This window comes from Mobula birostris, chromosome 6 (assembly GCF_030028105.1).
Source record: "Mobula birostris isolate sMobBir1 chromosome 6, sMobBir1.hap1, whole genome shotgun sequence".
Lineage (NCBI taxonomy): Eukaryota > Metazoa > Chordata > Chondrichthyes > Myliobatiformes > Myliobatidae > Mobula > Mobula birostris.
In genome coordinates, this window is record NC_092375.1 from 127108035 (window position 1) to 127122984 (window position 14950).

A 14950-nucleotide genomic window follows, 5' to 3' on the forward strand; every position below is an offset into this window, starting at 1 on the left:
TCTTTTGAAGGACCATTAGTGATCCGGAGAGGTTGTTACAATAAAGAGGTAATTTAGAACTAGTATGGTACAGGCCCTTCGGCACACAAAGGGTTGCCCCTTTAACCTACTCCAAGATCAATCTAATTCTTCCCTCCCACGAAGCCCTCGATTTTACTTTCATCCAGCTGCCTAAAGATGTTATCATTGATATCAGCTTTCAAGTCCACATTTTTTAAATTATTTGGATTAAAAATTTCGAGTTGCCCTGGTGGGATTTGAACTTGCACCTCTGGATTAAGTCCAGGAATTCAGTCTAAAGGATTAACCACGGTGCTTTTGTGCTCCCATCCAAGTACAGTAGCAGAAAGTAATGGAGGAACATTAAGTAATATTCCGTCACCCAGCACTGCATCTGCACTTGGAACACCAAGCAACCTTGCTTTATAGCAGACAGGTCACTGAGCGGCAGCAAACCCTATTGAACACAAACTTGTTCAACGCCCGTGTAAAAATCTTTTGGTCATGAATGGTAGGTGGACCAAAATGTTGCAGTTTGGCGCTGGAGTCGCCAGGGTAACCTCCCTATGCCAATTGTTTGATGCCAACCAATCCCTCATGATGACCCAGTCCTCCCGGTCCTGATCTCCTCTGCTTCCATGATTGAAACTCCAGCTCTCTTCCTCTGGGCATCATGCCATTACAACCTGTGCCGTGATTTGTATCTGAGGCACTTCCTCCACAAGCAGACGATATCCCTTTGCGGGGGTAAGTCAGGAAGATTGGCACAGCACCCCAGGGAATGTTGCAGTTTCCGGTCAAACATAAAATGGGAATTGGCCTCCAACACAGGGTCAATTTATGCAGTAAATTGGCTGTTTCCAGTCCAGTCTTTCCCTCCCCTGTTACCCGGAACAGCAATTGTTTTTTTTAAAACTGTAAAGATATTGTTTGGTGCGGCCAGATGAAGGAGGAAGCTTGGCAGATGGGTGAAGGTAAAAGGTTGGCTTGCCCAACATTCAGGAATCATCCAATCAGATTGCGGAGTTCTGTCTGAATGGAAAGGTGGGCTGCCAATGGCAAGTGGAGGAGAGCAGAATCTCTGAAGACTTGTGCTGAGTCCGCTTGGCTATGTCGAAAGAGAGCTGGGGATTGGGTAGGCCAAAACGGATCTAGAGGTTGTTAGGGATTTTCCCATTGACCTCTCCCCCCCCCCACCCCACTTAGAATCCTAGCCTCCTCCCCCACCCCCCACTGGGTGTGCTGAATATGAAATACTTACTGTTAGAGCTGGGTCACCTGGAGGCCCGGGGCTACCCTGCATCATAAACAAGAAACACCATTAGCTTGAAGTAAGGCAATGAATCACCAACCTAAAGTATTCTGGAGACATAAGAGATTGTAGCTGCTGGAACCTGGAGCAACACACAAAAAGATAGCGTTACGCAGTGGATCAGAAAGCATCCATGGGGCAAATTGGACAGCCTGTGTTTCAGGTTGAGAACTTTGGTCTGGATCAAACGAAGGATTCGGCCCAGCACATCGCAGGTAAAACCCTCGCAACTATTGAGCACATCTACAGAAACATTGTCGTAGGAAAGCAGCAAAGAATCTCACTACCCAGCCCATGCTCTTTTCTTGCTGCTGCCATCAGGTAGAAGGTTCAGGAGCCTCTGGTCTCACACCACCAGGTTCAAGAACAGTTACTACCCCTCAGCCATCAGGCTCTTGAACAAGGGGGATAGCTACACTCATTTAACAACTCTTATCTTGTTATTTCATGCTTGTTATTTATTGCTATTTATTTATACCTGCACTTGTAGTTTGTTTACAGTTTACAGTTCATGTTTACAGTTACATTACTGTTCCAGGGATTTGCTAACTTATCCCGCAGAAAAAATCTCAAGGTTGTATGTGGTGACATGTACATACTCTGATAATAAATTTTACTTTGAACTTAGAACTTTGAAGGGTCTTGACCCAAAAGGTCAACTGACAATTTCCCTCCAAAGATGCTGCCTGACCTTCTGAGTTCCTGCAGCTTTTCTGCGTTGCTCTAATGTTCTCCCCATTGGAATCATAGAGACAAAGGGAAGCAGGCCCTTCAGCCCATCATGTCCATGCTGACCATCAACCATTTACGCAGGTTCTATCTTACTTCCCTGTAATCCCATTAACTCCCCTGATTCCTGTAGAGACTGAGAGCAGTTTCTCGTTGCTGATTAACCCATCTTCCTGTGGCCATGTGGGTTTCCCCTGACTACCTCCCATGTCCAAAAGATGTGCACGTGAGTAGATCAATTGTCTGCTGTAAACTACCCCTGGTGGAGGGAGATTCAGACTGGGGGCGAAGGGCCTGTGAGTGAAAGAAAATCACAAGGAAAATAAGTTGGTAAATGGGATTGCTTCAAGAGCAGCACAGAATTGATGGGCTGAATGGCCTCCAATATTGCAGGAAAATACAAGAAATGTGTAATATGAGAAAAGCACAATGCCATTCATGGTGTAAATGTTGAACTTCAACAAGGCTGTCCTGGATGCCTGTATCTTAACCTATTCACAGAACCATTAGCACAATACATAGCAGCCCTGTAAACTTTTAACCCACTGTTACACGTCACTCACCCTTTGTCCTGGTTCTCCTGGTCTCCCTCTCTCTCCTGGCTCCCCCATTGGCCCAGGATCACCCTAGAAGCAAAGGAAGTAAGCTGTGCTGTGATTTTTTTTTCCATTTAATTAGAGACACAGTACAACTGCTTCAATTGGACATGCAGAACTAGGGAAAGACAGGTATCTAGTTGGTAACTGGGCCGATACCAGCTATCCGCAAAGGTTCTGAATATTGCATCCAACCATGATTTTGGATGTAATGTTGAATGGATTCTGGGAAAATCAGACTTACCGGTTCACCAGGGGTTCCCTTAGTTCCTTGCCGTCCCTTTTGTCCCATCTCTCCTTTGGTACCCTGAAGGAAAAAAGGAAGTCTTAATGTTAGACAATTTGACTTAGCTCTTCTGCAAAGTGATCTTTGTCCTGAAACTGGATATCACTCACTTTTAGAGTGTGAATTCATGCTGCATTTAAGTACCCCTTCCACCATCTGGAAGATTGCACCTAAAAGGATCTGCAATTTCCTTGCTCTAAATTTCTGCTGGATTACCACATTTTATCCTATTCCATCCTTCTAGCATTATTTTATATAATTATTATTATTGAATGTTACTTCCTTGTTGCCCCAACACACCACAGCAAATTCCTGATATGTGCAAATGGTAAATAAAATTGATCCTTGATCCTGATATAGCAGAGAGGTTGAACAACGATAGTGGGGGTTGGGTCTGGATCCAAGATGACGGAGGTTATGGGTGCACCTCAATGTGGATGGGATCTGCTCTGCCAGGGCTAACTTCCTAATAAAGCAGTTACCAGCCTTCTTTCAAGATACTTTTGGCCTCCGGAGAAAGTAGGCCTCAATGCCTGCCTTATAATCGCAATTGGTATTCATAAAGGATGCTCCTTACCTAATGTAGCAGAAAGCACACTGCCGGACTGAAAGTATCTCGGCCTGTTGACCAACACACGGAAGTCTTAGTACATCATTTTCCTTGTATCCTGAGAGATGTTAAATTCTTACGCTTTCCATTCAAATGTATCAGTTGGAATAAACTGGTGTTGCAGGACTAATTTCTGAGGTGAGAGGGTTACCCTGTCATGAGTGGTGTAAGAAATTCTTTGTGGAGTTTAGAGGAATGAAGGGCGATCATACTGGAGCAAATAAGATATTTAGGGGCATAACAGGGTAGATGTTCAGATGTTTTCCCCTGTGGAAGATGATCAAATGAAGGGACACAGTTGACAAGATTTGGGGGTGGTATTTAAAACCAAGGTCCACAGGAACTTCTCAACGAGGGTGATGAGGCTCTAGCACTCCTTACTTGGAGGAATGTGGACACTGGGGGATTTAAAGAGCAAGGATTTAAGGAGGATTAAGGATCACGGGGGATTTAAGGAGCAAGTAGATAAACTTTGGATAAAGTGTAGAATTGTGGCTGTTGGTAACTGGCACAAAAGAGAAATCGAGGACTGGGGCAGGTTAGCTATGATCACATTGAATAGCAGAGTGGGTTTGAAGACGTGATCCTACTCATCTGTCCCTGTTCACCAGTAAGGGTCTTAGGCATGATCTTGAATCCTTGACGGGTCTGTTACTGATTCCAGTATTCATAAATGAGAGTATCAACACTCTCTGGACAATAACATCTAGCCTCCTTTTGTAAAGTCAACTCATGTGCAATCTACCATCAGCTGACAGGGACTTAGATTCAACCACATGACACATCAGATTAACATATTGTAGGTCCCCACACGGACTTTTGAACCAATGGAAACATCAGCTCACCACGTAGCCCTCAGGTCCTTGATCTCCCTCGTCGCCCTAAGGAGCAAAGGAAAAGAAACAGTGATACCTTTCTATTTGGGCTTGTCCTACCACAGAGTGATACACTGTCAGGGGCAACACACAAGGAATCAGGACAATGTTCAGACAATTAACAACTGAAAATGGAGTTAAGCAGATTTGTTGGAAAGGTCTTCTTCTTATTCCCATACATTTGTCCATGGCATTCTCTGCTGCCACAATGAGGCCACTCTTATTTTGAAGGAACAAAACCTCATTGGGTAACCTCCAATGAACATCCATAACTTTTACTTCCATAATTTCTACCCCCTCCTCTTTTTTCCATTGCCCACTCTGACTCCCATCACCTCCCACTGGTGTCACTCCTCCTTCCCATTCTTCCATGGTCCACTCTCCTCTCCCATCAGATTCCTCTTTCTTCAATCCTTTAACTCTTCCACCTACCACCAGATTTAAAAAGGGGTGAGAGGGAAAGGGGTGGATGGGGGAGAGGAGAATGAGGGGAAGAGGAGGGGAAAAGGTGGTAGGGAAGGGGGTCAGAGGAAATGGGAAATCAGGAGGAGAGAAGAGAATAGAGATAGATCAAGAGGAAAAAGCAAGTAGTTCTTTGCTGTTATCACCTTCACCATCATTATCCATTTTCAATGAGGACTAACATTTTTATTGGATGAATATAACATGTCCAATCATCATTAGTACACACCAGAATTTCCAACTAAACCAGCTTACAACGCTATTCAGATCAGCTGCAACTGGTTATGTTTTGTTTGAATAGATAATTGAATTCGTAGACATTAGTTCAGGTTTCACTGTATGAGAGTATTTTTGCTGTAAAGGATTAGAATGCTCCACATCCAGGTTACATAAGCAGCTTTCAAATACGAGGGGTGAGTAATAAGTTTGTGGCCTAAGGTAGAAGGAGATGAGTTATACAGCTCTCGTTACATGCACATGCAGTTCAACTCTTTGAGTGATTATGCAGAAAGCTTGAAGTTAATAACTCATCTCCTTCTACCTTAGGCCACGAACTTATCAATCACCCCCGATGAGTTATTAACTGATGAGCTATTAACCTCAAACCTTCTGCATAATCACTCAAAGAGTTGAACTGCATGTGCATGTAATGAGAGCCGTATAACTCATCTCCTTCTACCTTAGACCACAAACTTATCAATCACCCCTGCTATGGACACTTTCTGGTGGTCCAAGATCCGTATGCTCCACGACCGCTGGACTAAGTGTGCAAATGTAGGAGGGGACTATGTTGAAAAATAAATGTGCTAAGTTTTCTAAAATTGACTCCTTCTACCTTAGGCCACAAACTTATCAATCACTCCCTGTATTCTGAAAATCCTACCCGTTAAACATGTGTGGAAGAAAACTGCTGAAGTAGAGAAAGTAATGAAATTATCATGCCATTACCTGGTCTCCCCTGGGTCCTGGGAAACTGAATCCTTGCCTTCCTTTGTCACCCTAAAGACAAGTTGAAGAAGAAAATTACATGAGCAAGACAGAGCCAACCCCTAATAAACTCAAGGCTTGCATTTGTACAGCATCTTTGAAGATACTTAGGTACAGATGAACTTTTGAAGTCTCATGACTTCTGAAAAACATGAATAAGGCAGAATTTTAAAGAAAGTATGGTCACAAAAGGACAAATATTTGAAAAGAAAGGTATCAGATTTAAATTAGATGACCATTTTGTCAAGCACCTTCGCTTCATTAGGGTGAGTTTTCCTTGTGGCCACCCATTTTGATTTTACTTACCATTCTGACATGTTTGTCATGGACATGACCTCCTCTACTGCCATGACGAGGCCATTCTCAGGCTGGAGAAGCAACAACTCATATTCCACCTGGGTAGCCTCCTAACTGATGGTATGAATATTGATCTGAGTTCCAGTAATTCTGCTCCCTCTCCGTTATCTCTTTTTCCATTCCCCATTCTGAGTGCCCTCTTTCCCCTTCTCTTCTCCTCACCTGCCTATCACCTTTCCCTAATGCCCCTTCTCCTTCCACTCTCCTCTCCTATCAGATTCTTCCTTCTTCAGCCCTTTACCTTTTCCAACTATCATCTCACAGTTTCTTACTTCATTCCCCCTCTCCCTCCCACGGACCTTCCCCCTGCCCTCATCTCACTCAACACCTGCCAGCTTATTCTCATTCCCCATCTCCACCTCCTTATTCTGGCTTCTTCTCCCTTCCTTTCAAGTCCTGATGAAGGGTCTTGGTTCAAAATGTTGACTGCTTATTCTTCTCCAAAGGTGCTGCTTGACCTGCTGAGTTCCTCCAGCACACTGCATGTGTATATCAAAGGTAGAACAGGGAGCGAAGTGAACCTTCCAGTATCAGTGCAGTGCTGAATATTCCATGCTAAATCCTAAATGGCCCTGCCTCCTCATTTCATCCCTAATCAATCCATTCCAGTTCCCAAGACCTTACCCGTCTCCCCATGATCTGAAATGAACAGCCTCCCCACTCCCTCTGAACACCCTATCATGTCTTCTCTCAGCATCACGCTCGATGGCTTCCACTTCATTTCAATTCTGTCTGGGAGTACTCCCCCTTCCCAGTCTCTTCACCCACATGGCTTTTCTATTCCAAACCAAACCTCTGCCCTTTCCTAACCTCACACACCCATCCCAATCACACCTTCCCAGCCCTGGGTACAATCCCAGACCCACTGCCCGAAGGGAAATCATACTGGTTCGCGGTTCATCTGTAGACACCTAGTGGAGTGTTGTGCCTCAGGAGACTGTGGGAAAGAAGGTCCCATGATCCAGTACTGGGTGGGCCTTCGCTCTCCATCCTTCAGTGTAGGGATAGCCACTGGTACTTAACCTAACTCTTGCATCCAAAGCATCTTGAGTTCCCCCAACTTTTGACTGAAACCTTCTCCAAAGTCTCCACCATCTACTTGTATTGAGGTGACTAGAATTGAATGCTGTGCTCCAAGATGCAGCCTACTCACAGTTTTATAAAGCTGTAATTAGAAGAAATAAGATGGCAAATACTAAGAAATCTCAGCAGGCCAGCCAGCATCTGTGGAGAGGGGTGAGTGCTTAATGTGTCAGGTCAATGGACTTGCAGAACCCAAGGAGAAAAATAAGCAATTCAAAGATGTGGCAAGTTGCAGAGAGTATGGGGAGGGCAGGAGAGAAAGTCAGTGATAAGTTGGTAGCAAGGTAAGTGAAACAACACAATGCATGATGGACAGGGAAACTTAAAACTGTTAAATTTAATGTTGAGTACTGTAATGTGCCAAGTTAGAAGACGACACTTTGTCCTTCAAACTTATTTGGGTGTTGGAATAACACAGAAGGCTGTGGAACAAAATAGCTCAGAATTTTGATAGTATATTCAAGTGGCTGGCAAAAAGATGCTTGGGATTGCCTTTGTGGACTGACTGGAAGCATTCTGCAAAGTGGGTCACGCAGTCTGTGATGGTTTCTCTGACACTGATGACAAAGCATCCTGAGTCCGCTAAACTGAAAGTAGTGCAAGTGAATGACTGCTTAATGTTAAGGCTGTTTGGGTCTCTGGATGGTGGGCAGGGAAAAGCTGTAAGTGTTGCCTCTCCTGTGACTGCGCTGGAAAGTGCGAAGGAGGGAGAGTGGTTAGCAGGGACGGACAAGTGAACAGGAGGATCATGTGAGGCACATGATTGTCCGAGGGAATGCTGAAAGGGAGGGTGAGGTAAAGGTTCCTGGCAGCAGAATCTCATCTCAGCATTTTCTGCTTTCATTTGGGATTTGCAATGTTTTTCTTTAATTTTGAAAAATACTGCTAAAGTTGTCCAGATTCAAAGGTTATTGTCTGTCTTATTATTCCATCATCAGGGATCCGACACAAAGGCAGCCTTCACATTTATCCTTGACACCACTTAACAAAGAATCGACCATGTTTATTGGCAAATGCATACCTTGGGGCCTAGAGGTCCAGGCTCACCTCTTGGTCCAGCCTCACCTGGGTCTCCACGTGATCCCTGCAAAAAGCAAAAGGTGGGGTTTTTAGCTGGTTGTTGAGTTCATAAACCCAATAGAAAATGTAGCTGCAGAACACTCAGCTGATGTATAGGCTGTGCCTGGGTCATCCCATGACGGGCAGGCAGCAATTGGGGTGGTGGTGATGGTGGGAGGGGAGATGCATGGGATTAAACTTCCGGGATGGGGTTTGTTGCTTGCTGGGTCAGAAGATACAACTCACATTCAAGCCTGGTCCTCCAGGTTGGCCTGGGGTTCCTCTAGGTCCTGGGAGGCCAACGTCTCCCTGTGAACAAAGTGAAAGTTTCAGTCAGTCAGCTGGTAACCGTGGCCTCCTGCTTCAAGACCTCAGCACCTTGGACTGAGAATGCCAAGTACTTGAATAGTTGCTCAGTTTGTGCCTTCTGCAGTACACGGACTACTCGTGTTCAGCTTATCCTGGTACCACTATTCCTTCCCCAGACTGGCCATACAAATACTTCAGCTTTCTTGCTCTAACCAGAATACCCCCACTGCCCCCCCCCAACAGTACAGCAATATGAGGAGGGGCTTTCATTCTACCGTGATATGACAAGGAGCTTTCATTCAGAAATACTGGAGAATGCTAGACTATTCCTCAGATTATTTCTAGCATTCAGTGAGATCATGGCTCATCTATGTTTTAATTTCATCTAATTTCCTTGGTTCAATTTTCTTTAACACATCCCCTCCAAGTTGGACATCATCTTGACTTGGGAAAGTATCACCAGTGGTTCAGTGTAAATCACGTAAACCTTTCCCGTAGCCCCATAGGAGGATCATCACCAGAAAGATTACCACGACCACCTTCTCCAGTGCAATGTTTACTGGCCTCGCCAGTGACACTGAGATCTCAAAAAGGAATTGATAGCTGGATGGACCAGAGCTCCATGCATATCACTGAAGGTTTGTGTCACAAGACATCCTTTTGGCCCATTGTATCTGTGTTGGCTCTCTACTGGAGCAAGTCTCCAGTTCCACCAATCATCCCTTTCTCTGCAAGCTCAGAAATCTTTCTCCTCCCTTTACTTCTACACCTCACTTAATCCCAGTGCAAAAAGAAATATTCAAGTATATGTTTATGCTATTTTAGTTTGTACATCCAATGGCTTTTTGGCAACCTCTCTATTTAGATTCCTCCACCCCTCTGGCCTGCAGAAGTGTTTATTAAATCAGCTGTCAAATTATAATTGTGCATGATATTGCACTAGTAGACAGCTCCTTACCTTTTCTCCTTTCAGCCCAGCTTCTCCTGGCAATCCTCGCGTACCTTCAATCCCAACATCACCCTTGCCGGACACAAGGACATATTCAGTCAGTCATTATCAGTCCATTATTGTTCTGGCCAATCCCTCCCCCCCACCTCCCATCATGGGCAAACCAAGATGGTCCCACCTCAGATGGTCTGTTGGTAGCCACAGATCTTCCGAGGTGGAGCCTTCCCCGTGACCATGTCTTATGAGGATAGGTTGAGTGATCCAGGGCTTGTCTGTTTGGAGTGAAGAAGGATGGGACATGACTTGATAGGGGTGTACCAGATTATAAGAGGCATAACTAGAGTGGACAGCCAGCAACTTTCCCCTAGGGCGGAAACAACTAATACAAGGTGACATAACCTTAAGGTGCTTGGAGGAATGTATAGGTGCATTCGTCTGAGGTAGGATTTTTTTTTTTGCGCAGGGAACGGAATATGCTGTCGGGGTGGTTGCAGAGGCGGATATATTAGGGACGTTTAAGAGACACATGGATGAAAGAAAATGGAGAGCTACGTGGGAGGGAAGGGTTAGATTGACCTTGGAGTAGTTTAAAGTGTCAGCATCGCATTGTGAACCAAAGAGCCTGCACTCTGCTATGCTGCTCCATGTTCAATGATTGTAAGGATAAGAATCCAGCTGTCATAAAAGGGGTGTCCCACATCATCAAGCACTTAAACCGAGTAAAGCACTGTATTTACAGCTTCCACAAGGTTCCGAACTGGTTACTTCCCGCTAAAAAACCCTTTGAGATATCGTCTGCTTCCACCGGTCACCCCACCCCTTCCTTTTCAACCATGCATTGATAAGAAAGCCTTTGAGTGGAAAAGTAATGTCCTCACCTTCTCCCCTGCACCCCCTCTTGGCCCAGGTTCTCCTTTGGGTCCAATGTCTCCTCTGCGACCCTGGCATTGAGATTGACAAGGAATCAAAAGCCAAGAACATTGGATTGCACTGCTGAAATCAGCCCAACAAAACACCAGCCAGCGCTCTATCATAAGGCTGGACCCCGTTGTGAGTTTAGGTTCATGCGTTCTTTTCGCTGATACACACTTGCACGCTTGTGCATCTTCTGAAGGTCTGCATCTGCCTATGTGCTCCTGCATATCCATGTAGTCATTGTCCTTTGGTCCACTACGTCCACCCTGAACTTCTTGCCCAACTACACTAACAGTATTTGCTTGCAATGTTCAGACACACGGATCAGCATCTACCACATTCCTGTGCAAGTGAAGTGCAGTATGTGATATTTTGCAGCTTTTGCCTGCCTTTCCACAGTACATCAGTGAATTTAAGCAAGCAACATGTTTTATAAAGTCCATAAAACTTACCACATCTCCCTTAGGGCCTGGAGTTCCCTTGACTCCCTGTGGAATTCAATAAAGGAGAACAGCGTCAAATAATAAGACACTCTGAAGCATGGATATCACACCCAATCACTATTCTACACCCTCCTTGGGATGGAGTCTGACTAAGGATGTAATACTAAGGCCTTATAAGGCATCAGTCAGACTGCATTTGGAGTATTGTATGCAGTTTTGGGCCCCTTCTCTAAGAGAGGATGTGCTGGCATTGGAGAGGGCCCAGAGGAAGTTCACAAGAATGATCCCAGGAATGAAAGCATTAACATTGAGGAGTGTTTGATGGCTCAGGGCCTGTACTCACTGGAGTTTGGAAAAATTAGGGGGAATCCATTGAAACATATTGAATATTGGCATAGATAGAGTGAATGTGGAGAGGATGTTTTTAAAAATGGGAGAGTCTAGAACCAGAGGACACAGCCTCAGAATTCACGGATGTCTTTTTAGAACTGGGAAGAGGAGGAATTTCTTTAGCCTGAGGGTGGAGAACCTGTGAAAGCCATTGCCACAGACGAATGTGGAGACCAAGCCATTGGGTATATTTAGAGCTAAGGTTGATAGGTTCTTGATTAGTTAGGGTGCCAAAAGTTACAGGGAAAAGGCAGGAGAATGGGATTCAGAGGGAAAATAAATCAGCCATGATCGAACAACAGAACAGAATTCCACTGGCTCATAGCTGATGGAAGTGCCCTAGGAATTGTTTAATGGTTGAGGAAATCTCTGATCTACCCCATGGGCACAATGGGTGTGGGCAGAAATCCCATTCAAGAGCAGGTCTAACAAATAAAAAGAGAACTAGCTTGGCTCCTCCTTGACTTACCAATAATGCATTGTGTGGAGATCTGTTCTGGACCCACATAGGAAATGCTAGGGCCCACTGTGGTAAAACTGCCTTGTTTCTCAGATTAGGTTCAATATGTGAAGAGTGATCATGTGTGTTTAATTGAAAGAGAGGCTAGTCTGGAATAGCTAATCCCAGAGTTGTAAATTTAGCTCCAGCACACCAAGTTAAAAGTTATTTCACATACTGCAAAAATTTAATGTTGCTTACTTAAAGTGGGAGCACATAATCCCTCACTACCACAAATATTGTAGCCAAAAATCCTGCATTTCAAGGCACAGCAGGTTTTATGCATGAAGAGCAAGCCTCATCCCAGGAGAATACCTTTCATAATCAGCCATTCCTCCTTCAGCTAAGTAAATGACAACTACTAATACAATAGACTGATGTTAAGCATCCTCATTCCCAAGTATTACATGTTAGTACTCTAGCAAGACATTGAAAATATAAAGCAAAATTTATTCAGATGCTTTTCTTCGCTCCAATGAATGAATTGTGGAATTAAACGTAGTAATATTTAAAGATGACCAGTCACTGCAGAGAAATTCTGGGGAAAAGGGAATTAAGCAGCCTGATCGGGAAGGGGAATGATTTTTGACGGAGGGCAAAAGGTGGAGGAAGAACAAGATCGAATATAGCAGACAAAGAGAGGGAAATCATTGAGATGTAGGAGAGGGAGAGAGAAGAAACTGGGATTGGGTGAGAGGGAGGAAGAGAAATGAACAAAAGCAGTTCTAAAACTGAAGTGAACAATGGTGAGGGACAGAGCAGATAAAATTTGAAGAAGAGTAAGAGAGGAGTCAACGTCAAAGTAATTTTCTTATCAAATGTACATATATGTCACCACATACAGTAGTACCCTGTGATTCATTTTCTTGCAAGCATGTACAGGAAAATAAAGAAATTCAATAGAATTTATGAAAAGCTACAGAAACAAAGACTGACTAGCAACCAGCGTGCAGAAGAGGACAAATTGTGCACATAATGAGAAAGAATGAGAAGCAGTTCACTGAGACAAGGAGATACAGGCAGGATCAATAAAGGTAACAGCAAAAACAGTGGCAATAAAAAAAAACAATATATTGGAAGAATCCCGTGCACAGACAGAAGTTGGTCATTCCAAATGGGAGAGTTGCCAACATGAAAGCAAGAAAGACCCAGCATTAGATTGAGACAAAAATAAACAGGAGATGTAAATGAAGAGTCATGAAGGGATCACAAACATTTTACCCGAGCGTTAGTGGAGATCTTGAATGGTGATTAGGAAACAGCCTCCTCCCACCCATCTGGTCCAAGCTGAACCCACAAACTAAGCTTCAACCATTGATCGGTAGAAGGCAGTGCATCCCTCAGGAATCAGAGGACTAGCTTTGGTCTGGACAGCTGATAATTACCTTTGTTCCTTTCTGGCCCATGAGTCCAGGACGCCCCGAAGGCCCAAGTGGTCCCTAGTGAAAATAAACAGATTTAATAAAAGGAAGGTGAAGGGGCACCATCATAATGGAAATGTACGTGGCTCTACACACCACTATTCCTCTTTCTAAAGCTGCACTCCCACCACTGGTCCAAGTGCAGAAAGGAGCATTTGCTTCAGGATGTGACAGATATGTATCAATCAGGCCAGCTGTTCCATTAAAGGCTTGCACCGATGTAACGACTCTCAGTCAGCGAGCCATTCCAAAGGAGTCTGCAACCAATTCATCACCCTTAAACTCCGGTCACTGTGGTGGTTTCAGGAACGGGGCTACCATGAGCACTGCAAGACCTCGCAGATTGAAATGGGATGACAGGACCGGGAAATGCTCCAGATTCTCAGGGCAAGCAGTGCTGGTGGAGAGGGAAACAGAGTTAATGGTTCAGGTTGATAACCTTTCATCAAACGTCCAGATGATAAGCCTTCGACCAGAACCATTAACTGTTTCTCTCTTCATAGTTGCCATTTGACCTGCCAAGTAGCTGATTAAAGCCTTTGTGGACCATCAGGGCAGTGCTTATGCCGGTTTCCGTGGCATGAAGTGACTGAGAGTACGAGACTCCTCCCCCCCAGAAAGGACGCCAGTCTATCGCGAGGTTAACCCCCAGCATTTTCATGCCGGTACCCATTTTCAGCTGGGTAGACTAGAGCCTTGCTCAAGGACACACACGCTGCCTCGGCCAAGACTCGAACCCACGACCTTCAGATCGCTAGTCCAACGCCCTAACCACTTGGCCACGCGCCACACCAAGGATCTAAGGGGTTCCAATTCTTATCTCAGATTTCCTGTATCTGCAGTTTTTTCTGAGTTTGGGGTGATAATACTTTGTGTTTCAGCATTGCAGGTCGAGAGATGAACACCTTCCAGGACAGAGACAGGATTCCCTTACTCTACAGGTGCACCTTAAGGCCTGACAGAGCTCATTTTCAATGACTATTTGGAGGGCCGCGCCTCCATCAGTACTGTGGGGGAGGTCAGACAGTATAGGCTGACACACGTTCCTGCAATGGAGCTCCAATTCCATAAGTTCAGTCTCAGAGGCAAGCTGCTTTACAACAGAGCAGGAAAAACCGATTGTTGGTACTCAGGTTGCTGAAGGACAACAAAATCAGAAGACATTCACCCAGTCTGGGGTAAAGTTTCAATCAGTGCTGCTCTTGATCTTGTATATAAATTGTGCATTTTATAACTTTGTTGTCAAATTCTCCTGGTTTTACTTTCACCTGGTTCACTTGGCCATCTTGACTTAAATCTTTGACTTCCTCATCTCTGCTTGGAAGATAAGTTGGTGCAGATCTAGACTCCCACAAGTACCTCAGCAATACTTCTTGCTGCCCATCCCCTCTGTCTCCATCACGTCTAACGATGCTACCTTTCACAACTCATTTCTTTCTTCTGAATTGCCATTTCCCCACGGCCACAGTTGACAGGATCCTCAACCACGTTGGTTCTATTTCTGCACCTCTCACCCTGACTATGAATAGGATTCCCTTTGTCCTCACCATCCACAACAACAGCCTGTAACGAATATTTCTCTGAAACCTCTTTCACCTTTGGTGATATTCCAGCAGTTCTTCCTTCCCTCCATCAGCATTCCCAAGGGACTGCTCACTTTGAGAATCC

The 14950-nt window shown here is 44.6% G+C and overlaps 1 protein-coding gene across 5 annotated transcripts in view; it reads right to left on the reverse strand.

The window, feature by feature from the left end:
• col6a2 (collagen, type VI, alpha 2) overlaps positions 1-14950 on the reverse strand; it is a 64835-nt gene that overhangs the window by 18248 nt on the left and 31637 nt on the right. For all 5 annotated transcript variants that reach the window (XM_072261245.1, XM_072261248.1, XM_072261246.1 and 2 more), the window contains exons 14-24: positions 13247-13300; positions 10982-11017; positions 10493-10555; positions 9624-9686; positions 8603-8665; positions 8319-8381; positions 5819-5869; positions 4379-4414; positions 2882-2944; positions 2605-2667; positions 1262-1297 (exon numbers count right to left, since the gene is read on the reverse strand). In XM_072261245.1, the coding sequence (XP_072117346.1) occupies positions 1262-1297; positions 2605-2667; positions 2882-2944; positions 4379-4414; positions 5819-5869; positions 8319-8381; positions 8603-8665; positions 9624-9686; positions 10493-10555; positions 10982-11017; positions 13247-13300 (591 nt within the window). The remainder of the gene's footprint in view (positions 1-1261; positions 1298-2604; positions 2668-2881; positions 2945-4378; positions 4415-5818; positions 5870-8318; positions 8382-8602; positions 8666-9623; positions 9687-10492; positions 10556-10981; positions 11018-13246; positions 13301-14950) is intronic.